The 13559-nt window shown below is 63.2% G+C and overlaps 1 protein-coding gene across 1 annotated transcript; it reads right to left on the reverse strand.

The window, feature by feature from the left end:
- Window positions 1-307: 307 nt before the first annotated feature.
- Window positions 308-11469, reverse strand: LOC135893119 (sulfotransferase 2B1-like). The gene is made up of 7 exons (XM_065420903.1): window positions 11462-11469; window positions 3388-3530; window positions 2783-2991; window positions 2151-2277; window positions 1973-2067; window positions 683-863; window positions 308-480 (listed from the first exon to the last, which is right to left on the reverse strand). The coding sequence occupies exons 1-7, from the start codon at window positions 11467-11469 to the stop codon at window positions 308-310; spliced, it is 936 nt and encodes a 311-aa protein (XP_065276975.1).
- Window positions 11470-13559: the final 2090 nt, after the last annotated feature.

Below are 13559 nucleotides of genomic sequence, written 5' to 3' on the forward strand. Positions count from 1 at the left end.
CAGAGCCGGGGAGAGAACCCAGGAGTCCTGGCTCCCAGCCCCCCTGCTCTAACCACTAGACCCCCCCCTCCCGTCCCAGAGCCGGGGAGAGAACCCAGAAGTCCTTGCTCCCAGCCCCCCCTGCTCTAACCACTAGACCCCCCTCCCCTCCCAGAGCCGGGGAGAGAACCCAGGAGTCCTGGCTCCCAGCCCCCCCTGCTCTAACCACTAGACCCCCCCCCTCCCCTCCCAGAGCCGGGGAGAGAACCCAGGAGTCCTGGCTCCCAGCCCCCCCTGCTCTAACCAGTGCACCGTGCTCCCTTCTGTCTCAGCTGCCGCCCGGCGGGGGGCCCGAGCAGTCGGTGGGGGGTGGGGAGGGCTGGGGGCCCGGCTGGTCCCAGGGGAAGCTCAGATCCAGCCCCTGCATCTGCTCCCGGTAAATCCGGTCGAAATTCTCGCTCTGGGCCGTGGTGAGCTGGTTCTTCCAGTCCCCGGTAATCCCTGCGACCGAGACAGAGCAGAGAGCATTATGGGAGTGGCCCCCCCATCCCAGCCGTGGGCTCCCCCCAACTCTGCTGGTGCCCCTCACTCCCGACCCGCAGCCCCGTCACTCTGAGCTGAGCCAGGGTCTACGTCTCTTCTCATCCAGGACTCAGCTCATGGGGCCCCATCTTCTCCCATAGCCCCCCCAGCCCAGCCTCACCTTTCCGCAGAAATGAGCTCTGGGTCTGGTCCAGCAGGAACCTGGGGGCCAGGCTGAAGTTGCACATCTTGTTCTGCTTCATGGCTTGGAAGGAGGCGTTCTCCACCACCCCGTCCAGCGCCCGCGCGTCCAGCGGCTTGCCCAGGAACTGGCAGATCCGCTCCACGCTGCCCCGCAGGTCCTGGCGGGAGGAGGGGAGGGGATCAGCGGCAAGGCCTGCCCCCGGGGTGCGCCGGGTTTGGGGAAACTAAGGCAGGGAGGCCTTGGGCCGCGCTGGAGAACATTGGAACGGGGCGGATCTAACTCATGGTGACTCCCCGGCCGAGGGGACCTCCCCACCCTGCCTCGGGCTGGCCCCGTGGGAGACAGAAGCAGGGATGGGGGCCCCTGGCATGGCTCGGAGATGGCACCTGGAGTCCTGGCTTGGATGGAGGAGGCCAGAGATGGACTGGGGGACTCCTGGGGTCTCGGCTCCGCCACTGAACTGCTGGGTGACCCTGGACAAGTCATGGGCCTTCTGCTGTGACTCAGTTTACCCTCTCACCCTCTGTCTATTTACACTTGGAGCTCTCCGAGACAGGGACTGTCTCTTATTGTGTGTCCTGGCAACGCCCGGCGCGACGGGGCCCCGATCTCGGCGACTCCGTGTCCGGGCAGTGCCCAGCCCGATGGGGCCCCGATCTCGGCAACTCTGGGTCTGGGCAGCACAATGAAGCAGGGCCCCACGTGGGGCAGCGCCTGGGGTTTGGACCCTCGCACTCTCGCGGGGTGCGGGGTCCTGTGTTGCTGCTGTGTTTTGTGATCCCCCTCCTGGCACCAGCTCCCAGGTCCCTCCCCCATGTCCCAGCCCCTCCAGGCTCAGTCTGGGGGTGTGGCTTATCCGGCTGCCTGGCTGAGGAGGTGTCTGGGCGGGCGCCTCACGGCCGGGGCTGGGGGCACCGTGGCTGAGCTAAGGCCGGACTCGGAGCCCCTGATTTCTGCACCAGGGGGAGCTGACCCACAGGGTGGCGGGGGAGGGGGATGGCAGCACCCCCAGCTGGTGGGGTGGGGTAACTGCAGGGGAGGTAACAGTGAGCTCCATCTCCCCCAGCCTGGGCGAGCCCAGCCCCCAACCCTCTGCCCCTCAGGCATCCCCCCTCAGATCCTCTCCGCCTAGGGCTACTCCAGCCCCTCCCCTCTTCCTCCCCCATCTCCCCTCCCCTCTGCTGAGATCCGTGTCTCCCCCCCATACCAGGCCCCCCCAGGGCTCCCTGCTCCATCCTGGGGCCCCCCATTGCTAGGCTCCCCGACCTGCTGCAGGTCCTCATAGGTGATCCAGAAGAAGTTCTCGTGGCCCCGCAGGCCCATCCAGCCCTTGACGTGGTCGAACCAGGAGCCGAAGGGCACTGCAAGTGCAAATGGGCGGGGTTAGGGGGGGTGTCTCGGGGGGGCAGCCTCCCCCCCCGCCCCCCCACCGCATGGCACTCACCGTCCCCCTCCAGGAACTGCTCCAGGAACTGGTCCAGCTGTCCCGGCTCCTTGTAGGGGCGGAAGATCTGGGCGAAGTGGTAAAGGGAGACGAAGACGTCCTTGGGGTTCCGCACCGTGTACAGTACCTGGGGGGGATGCGGGGTGAGCGGGGGCGGGGATGCTGGGGGAGGGGCTGGGCCCCAGGGGTACATGCTGGGAGAGGGGCTGAAGGGAGGGCTGGGCCCCAGGGGTACATGCTGGGGGAGGGGCTGGGCCCCAGGGGTACATGCTGGGGGAAGGGCTGGAGGGGGGGCTGGGCCCCAGGGGTACATACTGGGGGAAGGGCTGGAGGGGGGGCTGGGCCCCAGGGGTACATGCTGGGGGAGGGGCTGGAGGGGGGGGCTGGGCCCCAGGGGTACATGCTGGGGGAAGGGCTGGAGGGGGGGGCTGGGCCCCAGGGGTAGATGCTGGGGGAGGGGCTGGGGGAGAGCAATGGGCTCAGGCTCTCAGCAAACTCTGGCAGAGTCGCATTTTGGGGCTTTTCTCCCCACCCACAGGGGCTAGAAACTGAATTTTATTTTACCCGAGAGCCGAGGCTCTGCCTTACCCCCTCCCCCTTGCAGCCCCCCCGCCCCAGCCCCAGAGCTGCACCTTGGCCTTGGACCGGAAGAAGGACTTGGCGAAGAGCTGGATGGGCAGGTGGGAGCTGATGAGCCGGGGCGGCTGGTTGCTCCGGGCGGTCTGGAGGCCCAGGACGGTCTCGTACCAGGGCCCGCGGTTCCAGTTAGGGACCGTGCGGCACTGGCTGGGGTCCCCCTTGCTGTGGATGAGGCTCAGGATCTCCAGCATCCAGACGGTCCCTATGGCGACAGCCTCCCCGTGGTGAGCATTGCTATGGACAACGGGGAACCAGCCCCCCGCCCAGTGCTGTGAGGGCCTTAGAATCCCCAGCCCCCATCCCTCAGGCTGCAAAGGCCTCTGGGGAGCAGAGGAGGCAACTAAATAGAACCCAGGAGTCCTGGCTCCCAGCCCCCCCCCGCTCTAACCACTAGCCCCCCCTCCCCTCCCAGAGCCAGGGAGAGAACCCAGGAGTCCTGGCTCCCAGCCCCCCCCCCTCTAACCACTAGCCCCCACTCCCCTCCCAGAGCCAGGGAGAGAACCCAGGAGTGCTGGCTCCCAGCCCCCCCCCCCCCCCCGCTCTAACCACTAGACCCCACTCCCAGAGCTCTAGCCCTGGCTCTGGGGCCCCACGGTACCTGATTTCTGGTAGGTGACGTTAAAGACATCGTCATCCCGGACTTGGAATTCATTCTCCACCTCCCGCAGCCCCCGCTCCGAGTAGATCAGCCTGGGGAAGCTGATCCCCTTGTACTGGAAATATTCCCTGAACATCCTCGGGCTGGGAATGGGGGAGACACGAGGGTCATTAGACACAGCGGGAGCCCTCGGAGTTACCCCTCAGCCCCTGGGGGGGGTGTGTGTGTCGCCCCCTGCTGGAGGGGCCAGGCCCTGCTCTGTGTGTGTGTGTCACCCCCTGCTGGAAGAGCTGGGCCCTGCACTGTGTGTGTGTGTGTGTGTGTGTGTCGCCCCCTGCTGGAAATGGGCCCTGCACTCTGTGTGTGTGTGTGTGTGTGTGTGTGTCCCTCCTGCCCCCTGCTGGAGAGGCTGGGCCCTGCACTCTGTGTGTGTGTGTGTGTGTCCCTGTCGCCCCCTGCTGGAGATGGGCCCTGCACTGTGTGTGTGTGTCCCTGCTGCCCCCTGCTGGAGGAGATGTGCCCTGCTCTGTATGTGTATGTCCCTGCTGCCCCCTGCTGGAGAGGCAGGACCCTGCACTGTGTGTGTGTGTGTGTGTGTGTGTGTGTGTGTGTGTGTGTGAGCCATGCCCCTGGCATGCGTCCCATGACACACACCCCGCCCCCACAGTAGTGGCCAGGCCGCCCAGTGATTCATGAGACTGCTCCAGCCTCAGCCCACGAGCCGGGTTGAATCTCCGCATTGGGATCCCAGCTCCGTTCCCCACGGCTGCCTGCCCCCCTTGGGCACCCACGCTGGCTGCTGGAGCGGAGCCAACGCTCAGCGCCAAGCCCCGTGCCAGCGGATTCAGATCACAACCCCGGCCTTCACTTTAATGCCTTTCTTGAGATTTGCGCCAATTTCCACGTTCACAGCGGCGCAGACCTAGGGTGGCGGAGGAGGGGAGGGGGAATCGGTCTATTAGTCACTAATTATCCAATGAGGGCAGACACCGGGAGCCCGAGCATTAACGCTCGCTCTCCTTACAACCCGAACGCCTGCGGGAAGAGACCCAGCGAAAGTCCGATCACGCACAAGCAGCGTTTTCCTGACTTGGCCTCTCGGTGAATTTCCAGGGTAACGGCCATCGTGTGCGAAATCAACGCTTCAAACCCGACTCCTTCCTGCCCTGCCTGGGATACCTGCGGACAGGCCCACGCTGGGAGGGGTCTGAGAAACTGGCAAACAGGGATGAAATCAGCGAGACGGACCAGCACAGAGAACGGCGCGTGGGAAGGAAAAATCATCTGCCCGGGGGGCATAGCTGGCTAGGCAGGGGTGCCGCAAAACAGCACACCAGGGTGGGGGGTCTAGTGGATCACAAACCAGATCACTCGTGCCTTGTGAACGGGAGCGTCGGGGGTGAGCCATGGGAGGGGCTTGTTTGCCCGGGTAGGGGGGGAAGCTCCGTTTCGGGCACCGCACTTTCAGAGAGATGCGGCCACATTTGGAGAGAGCCCGCAAGAGTGGAGCTGAACGGGTGGGTGGGAGGATTAGAAAACCCAGACAATGGGGAAAAGGCGGAAGAACTGGGCCTGGTCCATCCAGAGACGAGCTGGCTGAGGGGGGCCAATAGCGGCCCACGGAGGCATACCAGGCTGGTCTAAGGAGGCTGGGGATCAGTCGCTGAGTTTCCGGCAACGGAGATCCCGGTGAGCGATCAGGGGATTCAGCTATGGATCCGGCTCCCTGGGACAGCTGCGGGCTCCCCATCCACGGGCGTTTGCAAGACCACATCGCACAAACCCTGCCAGGGACGATCTAGGTGGATTTGGTCCTGCCTCGGCGCAGGGGGCTGGGCCGAACGCCCCCTCGAGGCTCCTTCCAGCCTCACGTGGCCGGGTGTCGAGGCTTTTCAATTTACAGCAATCAGAATCTAGGCCATTCCCACGCCTCTCACTGTGGTGCCTTCCTCTCCTGCCGTCCGCAATGTGAAGACACATCTGTCAAAAACTGCCTGTTCCCTCTGCCTCACCCGGGGGTGGAGTGGCTTGTTCTGGTAGGACGGGTGTGGAACATGCAGGTCGCTCTGTGTCGATGGTGAAACTCGCCTGGCTCTTGGAGCCGGAGGCAGGGAGGCTGGAAGGTCGGGGGAACCAGCCTCAGATGAAGCCCTGTCCTGCCAATCCAAGTGGTGTCTTTAGTATAGAGCATCCCACCTGGGCCTGGCCTGCAGCTACAGGTTCTTTTAGAGACGCTGCGACCAGGCCAGGGAGACAAGGGCAAAGCGCCTGAACTTGATCCACGGTTCTGCGGGAAGTCGAGGGGCAGACGACGGCCTTAGTTGCTTGTGGGGGAGACATATGAAGATTGGATGCTCAGGAGGTTTCCCGTAGAGGAAGGTCACAAATCCAGGGCTAAACGTCACCGTAGCCACCTGGGAATAAAGGACACTGGCCGTACTGCCAGGGTGGGGGAATATCTCGTGGGAAGCCGGGACCCTGCAGAAACCTGGGAGGGCATGGCGGGTATTCGGCTGAACATGCGCTCCCTGTGTGAGGCTGGGGCACATCAACAGGGGAATCTTAAGATGGAGCAGAGGCCGTTTGACCTCTGGATTTGGTGCGACCGCTGCTGGGAGCCTGTGTCTAGCTCTGGTGCATGCCATTCAGGAAGGACAGTGATCAATCGGAGAGGGGCCAGAGAAGTGCCAGGAGAACAGTTCAAGGGTGAGAAAACCCACCTGAGAGGGAGAGACTCCGGGACTCAGTCTATTTAGCTTGATGAAGAGGTTCAGGGCTGACTTGATCCCAGTCTATCCGTGGAGAACAGCTATTTCATAACGGGCTCTTCAGTCTAACAAAAGAAGGTCAAACACCATCCAACGGCGGGAAGTTGAAGCGAGACACATTCAGCCTGGAAATGAGGCCTACGTTTGGAACGGTCAGAGTAACAAACCAGGGGACAATTCACCACGGGCGTCACTGCGCATTTTAAAATCAAGATTGGCTGGTTTTCGAACAGATTTGCTCTGTTATTGCGGGGCCATTCTCTGGCCGGTGCTAGACAGGAGGGCAGACTAGGGTCTGGCTTTAGAATTGATGAACTTACACATGGGGCAAAACCTGGATTTTTTTGGTTCTGTTTTAGAGTTTTCAGCAAATCAGACGTCTGGGGGCATTTTCGTTTTGGGCCAGTGGCAAGCGGGATTTCAAATACACTTTTGCCTTTAAAAAGATCATATAAAATGGGTGGAAGTTCCTAGCAGCAAAGCAGCATGAATCCCCTGCCCCTAAAAATCAAACCATTTGACTTTTCCCATATCGTTTTTCCCATGACCGAAAAAACTGTGTCGAAATCGCTGCAAGTTGGTGCAAGGTCTCAGTCACCCCACATCTGGAGCCACCCCCAGCAAACGATTTCATCTGGAAAGTTTTGCCCAGCTGCTGTTCCATGCCCAGGTCCATGGCAAGGCTGGAATCCAGCCAACGAGGGACAGTGGGATGAATAACTGACGATGGCTCATCCTCTGCCGGTGCCCAAAGCTACTGACTGATGCATAATGTTGCTGCCCGAATCGGCTGGTGCGGTCCGTCGATGTCCGACCGCTTGGAGGAGAAACGGCTGGTAGGAGTCCTGTGTGATCTGGGATGACCAAGAATGGATACAAAGGCCTAGTTCCCTGAATGCACTAGGATCAAGCAGCAGCAGGCAGGTTCCTTGTTCAGAAATCCAGGCCTGCGTTCAGACAGTCCTGTGCCCCAAACAGCTTTGTCTCACTGCTTTCTTCCAGGGCCGCTGCATCTCTGGCTAAGCCACCCCCATGACATGTGTAAAGAGATGGGGTCAGGAATGTTATCCCCATGATGAAGATGAGGCCTAGAGCAATCAACATGACTTGGAGCTGCCTAGGTGCAGAGGCAGGAGTAGAAACCAAATGTCCTCTATCCTAGTTCCAGCCTCCTGGGGAAACCCCTCTTCATCTCCCTGGGTTAGCTTTTTGTTGTTTTTGCTCAGGCCTTGCCTTTTGGCTCCATGCCTTGGGTGGTGGCTTCTGTCATTTCCCACTCTCATTACATACCAGCACCTTAATTGCTCCTTCTAGCTAATCCAACAGATTACACCCATCACTTTAAAGTGATTCATGGTAACCATCAAGGCCCTCCCTCATAACATCGCGTGTGCACAAGTGCATGTATTTTAATGATGCATTATAAACAGGGAGATGTTCTGAATGATTATCGGTGTTATTGTAATGTCGGAGAGGCCGGGCACAGCTCCCTGCTCCCAACTTGTGAAAAGCCGTCTTACGCAATTCCAACGCAACTGCAGCTATCAGAGTAAACAAGCTTGACGCTATTTACTGCTGCTCTAGCCCTGGGGCGAGGGGGGGGGGGCGAGTTGAAAACGTGGCGTCCCCAGTGACCTGTGTCTGAGAGACGGAGTAACGCCAGGGGAAATCACAGCACCTGGGTTCGTTTCTTCTCCTCTGATTGTTCACATTATTATTATGTATCTTAGATGCTCTTGTTGCTACCCTAATGGAGAGTGGGACCCCACTGCTGCCCAGGGGCCGAGAGCGGGACCCCGTCGGGCCGGGCGCTGCCCCCACCCAGGGAGACTGTCCTGCCCTGTGCAGCTCGCAGGCTGAAAGATTGTAAAGATGGGGAAACTGAGGTCCCGCAAGACGAGTCACCCAGCTGGCCACGCGCAGAGCCAGGAGCCAAGTGTCCTCAGCTGCACCCAAGCCTGATGTGTGGGGCGGCCGTGCCCATCGCCTGCCAAGTGTCAGTGCTGCCAGCCACCCAGCCTCGACTCCTCTACGCAGCCCCACGGGAACCCCTCCTCCCTCACACCCCCTCCATCCACTCTCCTGTAGCCAGCCCCACGGGAACCCCTCCTCCCTCACACCCCCTCCATCCACCCTTCTGTAGCCAGCCTTATGGGAACCCCTCCTACCTCACACCCCCTCCATCCCCCCTCCTGTAGCCAGCCCCACGGGAACACCTCCTCCCTCACACCCTCTCCATCCCCCTTCCTGTACCCAGCCCCATGGGAACCCCTCCTCCCTCACACCCCTTCCATCCCCCGTCCTGTACCCAGCCCCACGGGAACCCCTCCTCCCTCACACCCCCTCCATCCACCCTCCTGTAGCCAGCCCCACGGGAACCCCTCCTCCCTCACACGCCCTCCATCCCCCCTCCTGTACCCAGTCCCACGGGAACCCCTCCTCCCTCACACCCTCTCCATCCCCCCTCCTGTACCCAGCCCCACGGGAACACCTCCTCCCTTACACCCCCTCCATCCCCTCTCCTCTATCCAGCCCCACGGGAACCCCTCCTCCCTCACACCCCCTCCATCCCCCCTCCTGTAGCCAGCCCCATGGGAACCCCTCCTCCCTCACACCCCCTCCATCCCCCCTCCTGTACCCAGCCCCACGGGAACCCCTCCTCCCTCACACACCCTCCATCCCCCCTCCTGTACCCAGCCCCACGGGAACCCCTCCTCCCTCACACCCCCTCCATCCCCCTTCCTCTACGCAGCCCCACGGGAACACCTCCTCCCTCACACCCCCTCCATCCCCTCTCCTCTATCCAGCCCCACGGGAACCCCTCCTCCCTCACACCCCCTCCATCCCCCCTCCTGTAGCCAGCCCAAGGGAACCCCTCCTCCCTCACACCCCCTCCATCCCCTCTCCTCTACGCAGCCCCACAGGAACCCCTCCTCCCTCACACCCCTCCATCCCCCCTCCTGTACCCAGCCCCACAGGAACCCCTCCTCCCTCACACCCCCTCCATCCCCCCTCCTGTACCCAGCCCCACGGGAACCCCTCCTCCCTCACACACCCTCCATCCCCCCTCTTCTACGCAGCCCCACGGGAACACCTCCTCCCTCACACCCCCTCCATCCCCTCTCCTCTATCCAGCCCCACGGGAACCCCTCCTCCCTCACACCCCCTCCATCCCTCCTCCTGTACCCAGCCCCACGGGAACCCCTCCTCCCTCACACTCCCTCCATCCCCTCTCCTCTACGCAGCCCCACGGGAACCCCTCCTCCCTCACACCCCCTCCATCCCTCCTCCTGTACCCAGCCCCACGGGAACCCCTCCTCCCTCACACCCCCTCCATCCCCTGTCCTCTATCCAGCCCCACGGGAACCCCTCCTCCCTCACACCCCCTCCATCCCCCCTCCTGTAGCCAGCCCCATGGGAACCCCTCCTCCCTCACACCCCCTCCATCCCCCCTCCTGTACCCAGCCCCACGGGAACCCCTCCTCCCTCACACACCCTCCATCCCCCCTCCTGTACCCAGCCCCACGGGAACCCCTCCTCCCTCACACCCCCTCCATCCCCTCTCCTCTATCCAGCCCCACGGGAACCCCTCCTCCCTCACACCCCCTCCATCCCCCCTCCTGTAGCCAGCCCAAGGGAACCCCTCCTCCCTCACACCCCCTCCATCCCCTCTCCTCTACGCAGCCCCACAGGAACCCCTCCTCCCTCACACCCCTCCATCCCCCCTCCTGTACCCAGCCCCACAGGAACCCCTCCTCCCTCACACCCCCTCCATCCCCCCTCCTGTACCCAGCCCCACGGGAACCCCTCCTCCCTCACACACCCTCCATCCCCCCTCTTCTACGCAGCCCCACGGGAACACCTCCTCCCTCACACCCCCTCCATCCCCTCTCCTCTATCCAGCCCCACGGGAACCCCTCCTCCCTCACACCCCCTCCATCCCTCCTCCTGTACCCAGCCCCACGGGAACCCCTCCTCCCTCACACTCCCTCCATCCCCTCTCCTCTACGCAGCCCCACGGGAACCCCTCCTCCCTCACACCCCCTCCATCCCTCCTCCTGTACCCAGCCCCACGGGAACCCCTCCTCCCTCACACCCCCTCCATCCCCTGTCCTCTATCCAGCCCCACGGGAACCCCTCCTCCCTCACACCCCCTCCATCCCCCCTCCTCTATCCAGCCCCATGGGAACCCCTCCTCCCTCACACCCCCTCCATTCTCCCTCCTGTACCCAGCCCCACGGGAACCCCTCCTCCCTCACACCCCCTCCATCCCCTCTCCTCTACGCAGCCCCACAGGAACCCCTCCTCCCTCACACCCCCTCCATCCCCTCTCCTCTATGCAGCCCCACAGGAACCCCTCCTCCCTCACACCCCTCCATCCCTCCTCCTGTACCCAGCCCCACGGGAACCCCTCCTCCCTCACACACACCCCATCCCCCCTCCTCTATCCAGCCCCATGGGAACCCCTCCTCCCTCACACCCCCTCCATCCCCCCTCCTGTAGCCAGCCCAAGGGAACCCCTCCCCCCTCACACCCCCTCCATCCCCCCTCCTGTACCCAGCCCCACGGGAACCCCTCCTCCCTCACACCCCCTCCATCCCCCCTCCTGTAGCCAGCCCCATGGGAACCCCTCCACCCCCACACTCCTCTACCCTCCCACACCCCTTCTCTCCATCCCGCCCCCAGTGTGCATTTCGTCCCCCCGCCTCACTCCCCCGGCTGGCTCTGCTCCGCACCCATTTGCTGGCACCGGGGCTCCCCCAGGCAAGGGGCTCGTGGGCAAAGGAAGAACCTGACCCTGGAGCTGCTCGGAGCGAAGGACAGAGCCAGCCTAGAGCCGTTGGGGGCCCCTCGGGCCAGGCCCCCCAGCCCGGCTGTGCACACAGGGGGAGCCCCCACCCACTCTCTTACCTGCCCTAGGGCGGGAGGCAGTGCCTGGCTGGCTCAGCGGCTGTGGGAGCAATGCAGGGATCCCTTGGGTCCGGGGCTGGGAACCGCCTACACAGCGAGTGTGAGAGGCTGGCTCAGAGCAGCCCATGGCAGGGGAACGAGAAACACCCCCCGCCATGGGACAGAGCCACCCACCCCTGGGCTGGATCTGGAATCACTCCTGATTGCACTGGAGGCAGGGAAGGCTGATCTCAGCTCCCCGGGATCAATCCGGAGTCACCCCTGATCTCAGCTCCTGCAGGGTCAATCCGGAGTGACTCCTGATCTCAGCTCCCGCAGGGTCAATCCGGAGTCACCCCTGACTGCACTGGGGGCAGGGCCGGGTTCTGATCTCAGCTCCCTAGGGTCACCCTCACCCCCACATAAAGTTCAAAACAAGTGAGGCTGCGGATCTCCGAGCCCGTCTCCCGATCGCTGGTTTTGCTAACAATTCCTGCCCTCCCGCGCCCGTCACCTGCTGCCAGGCCTGGCCCAGAGCCAGGGACGCTGGGAGGAAAACAAGCCTCCTTAAGGAGCTTGCTCAGCTGCCAGCAGCCCTGTGATTAGACTAATAAGTGGGTGAGCGGCATCTCCCACCTGGATGCCTGGGTTCCCATTTGGAAGAGAAGCTGTCACCAGCGCACCTGCGGGAGAGAAATCCGCGGCATTGCTAATTGGCAGGGTTTGGGGTGTTTTGCATAGAGCCCCGAGCAGCTGGAGTTATGGGAAAACACAGGAGAAAGTCGGTTCCCGTTTAACCCGCCGGGCCTTTTGTGGGGTCCCGGGGCCAAATTCTGGCCACAAAGACACAAAAAGCTAAAGGTCATGAAAATGGCATGAATGGGTCAGAGAGAGTCACTGACACAGCTGTTTGGATAACTCCCAGCCCCCCTGCTCTAACCACTCACCCCCACTCCCCTCCCAGAGCCAGGGAGAGAACCCAGGAGTCCGGGCTCCCAGCCCCCCCCTCGCCAGGCAATGACAGGATACTCACTGCACAGATGCTAATGACAAAGCCCCAGACACTGTGAGCAGCTCCTGCTTCCCTGGCAGATGCCTGGCCTCTGCCCCACAGGGGCCTGAGCTCGCCAGGGCATGAATCACCCAGGGCAGCGTTCCTGACAGCTGCAGGGGCAGGGCTGGGAGCCAGGACTCCTGGGTTCCATCCCTGGGTCTCGAAGGGGAGGGGGGGTCTAGTGGTTAGAGCAGGTGAGCGGGAGCTGGGAGCCAGGACGCCAGGGTTCTCTCCCCGGCTCTGGGAGGGGAGGGGGGTCTAGTGGTTAGAGCAGGGGGGGGATGGGAGCCAGGACTCCTGGGTTCTCTCCCCAACTCTGGCAAGGAAAAAGCCATGAGCCCTGCCCCCTTTCTCCCGTCTCTCTCCCCCTCCCCAAGATCCAGCTTCTGGCGGAAGCTTGGCTCCACCCCGTGCTTCACACATGACCGCCGCCATCTTTGTCCCTGGCACATCCCCCGCCCCCGGCTGGGCCCGAATAGGGCAGGCTCAGATCAGCCGCCATCTTCGATCCAGAGCGAGGCTGAGGGTCCGGAATGTTGCAGCCCAGCCCCCATCCAGCGCTGCAGGTACCAGCCCTGGCGGTGCCGCTCACTCCCGACCCGCAGCCCCCCCTGGTGCCCCCCACTCCCGACCTGCAGCCCCGCCCCAGCCCGGCCGGCCCCCCCCCCGGACCCGCAGCCCCCCCCGGGTGCCCCCCACTCCCGACCCGCAGCCCCCCCCCAGCCCGGCCATCCCCCCCCCCCCGGGTGCCCCTCACTCCCGACCTGCAGCCCCCCAGCCCGGCCGGTCCCCCCCCCGGGACCCGCAGCCCCCCCGGTGCCCCCCACTCCCGACCCACAGCCCCCCCGGCCCGGCCAGTCCCCCCCCCGGTGCCCCTTACTCCCAACCCACAACCCCCCCCAGACCAACTGCTGCCCCTCACTCCCGACCTGCAGTCGCCTCTCCGTGCTGGGCAAGAAAATGGACCTGGGAGCGGAACCCAGGAGTCCTGGGTACAAGGGGTCGGGTAGGACTGGCCTATTACCTGTCTGTCCCGCCCCCTGAGCATCTCACAGTGTTTGTACCCTCCCGACACCCCCTGTGAGAGCCCGGGGCTTGTTATCCCCTCCTATAGAGAGGGAAACCGAGGCACGGAGACCCAGAGGACGCTCCTTTCCCAGTGCCTGTGCCAGGGCCTGCAATAGAAGTTGGGTTCCTCAGGCCCTGGACCAGTGCCCACTAATGCCCACCCAGAGAGCCTGAAGAATTGGCTCCATGAGCTGGCAGCAGTAGTAGGTTGTTATCCTGTTCCAGCTGGGATGGCTGCGAAGGGAAAGGCAGGGGGAGGTAGGAGGAAATGAGGGATTGTGGGTAAATTCAGGGCTGGAGGAATGGGGAAGTGCAGCTCCCTCGAATATCAGGGTTGGAAGAGACCTCAGGAGGTTCTAGTCCAACCCCCTGTTCAAAGCAGGACCAATCCC

This window comes from Emys orbicularis, chromosome 21 (assembly GCF_028017835.1).
Source record: "Emys orbicularis isolate rEmyOrb1 chromosome 21, rEmyOrb1.hap1, whole genome shotgun sequence".
Lineage (NCBI taxonomy): Eukaryota > Metazoa > Chordata > Testudines > Emydidae > Emys > Emys orbicularis.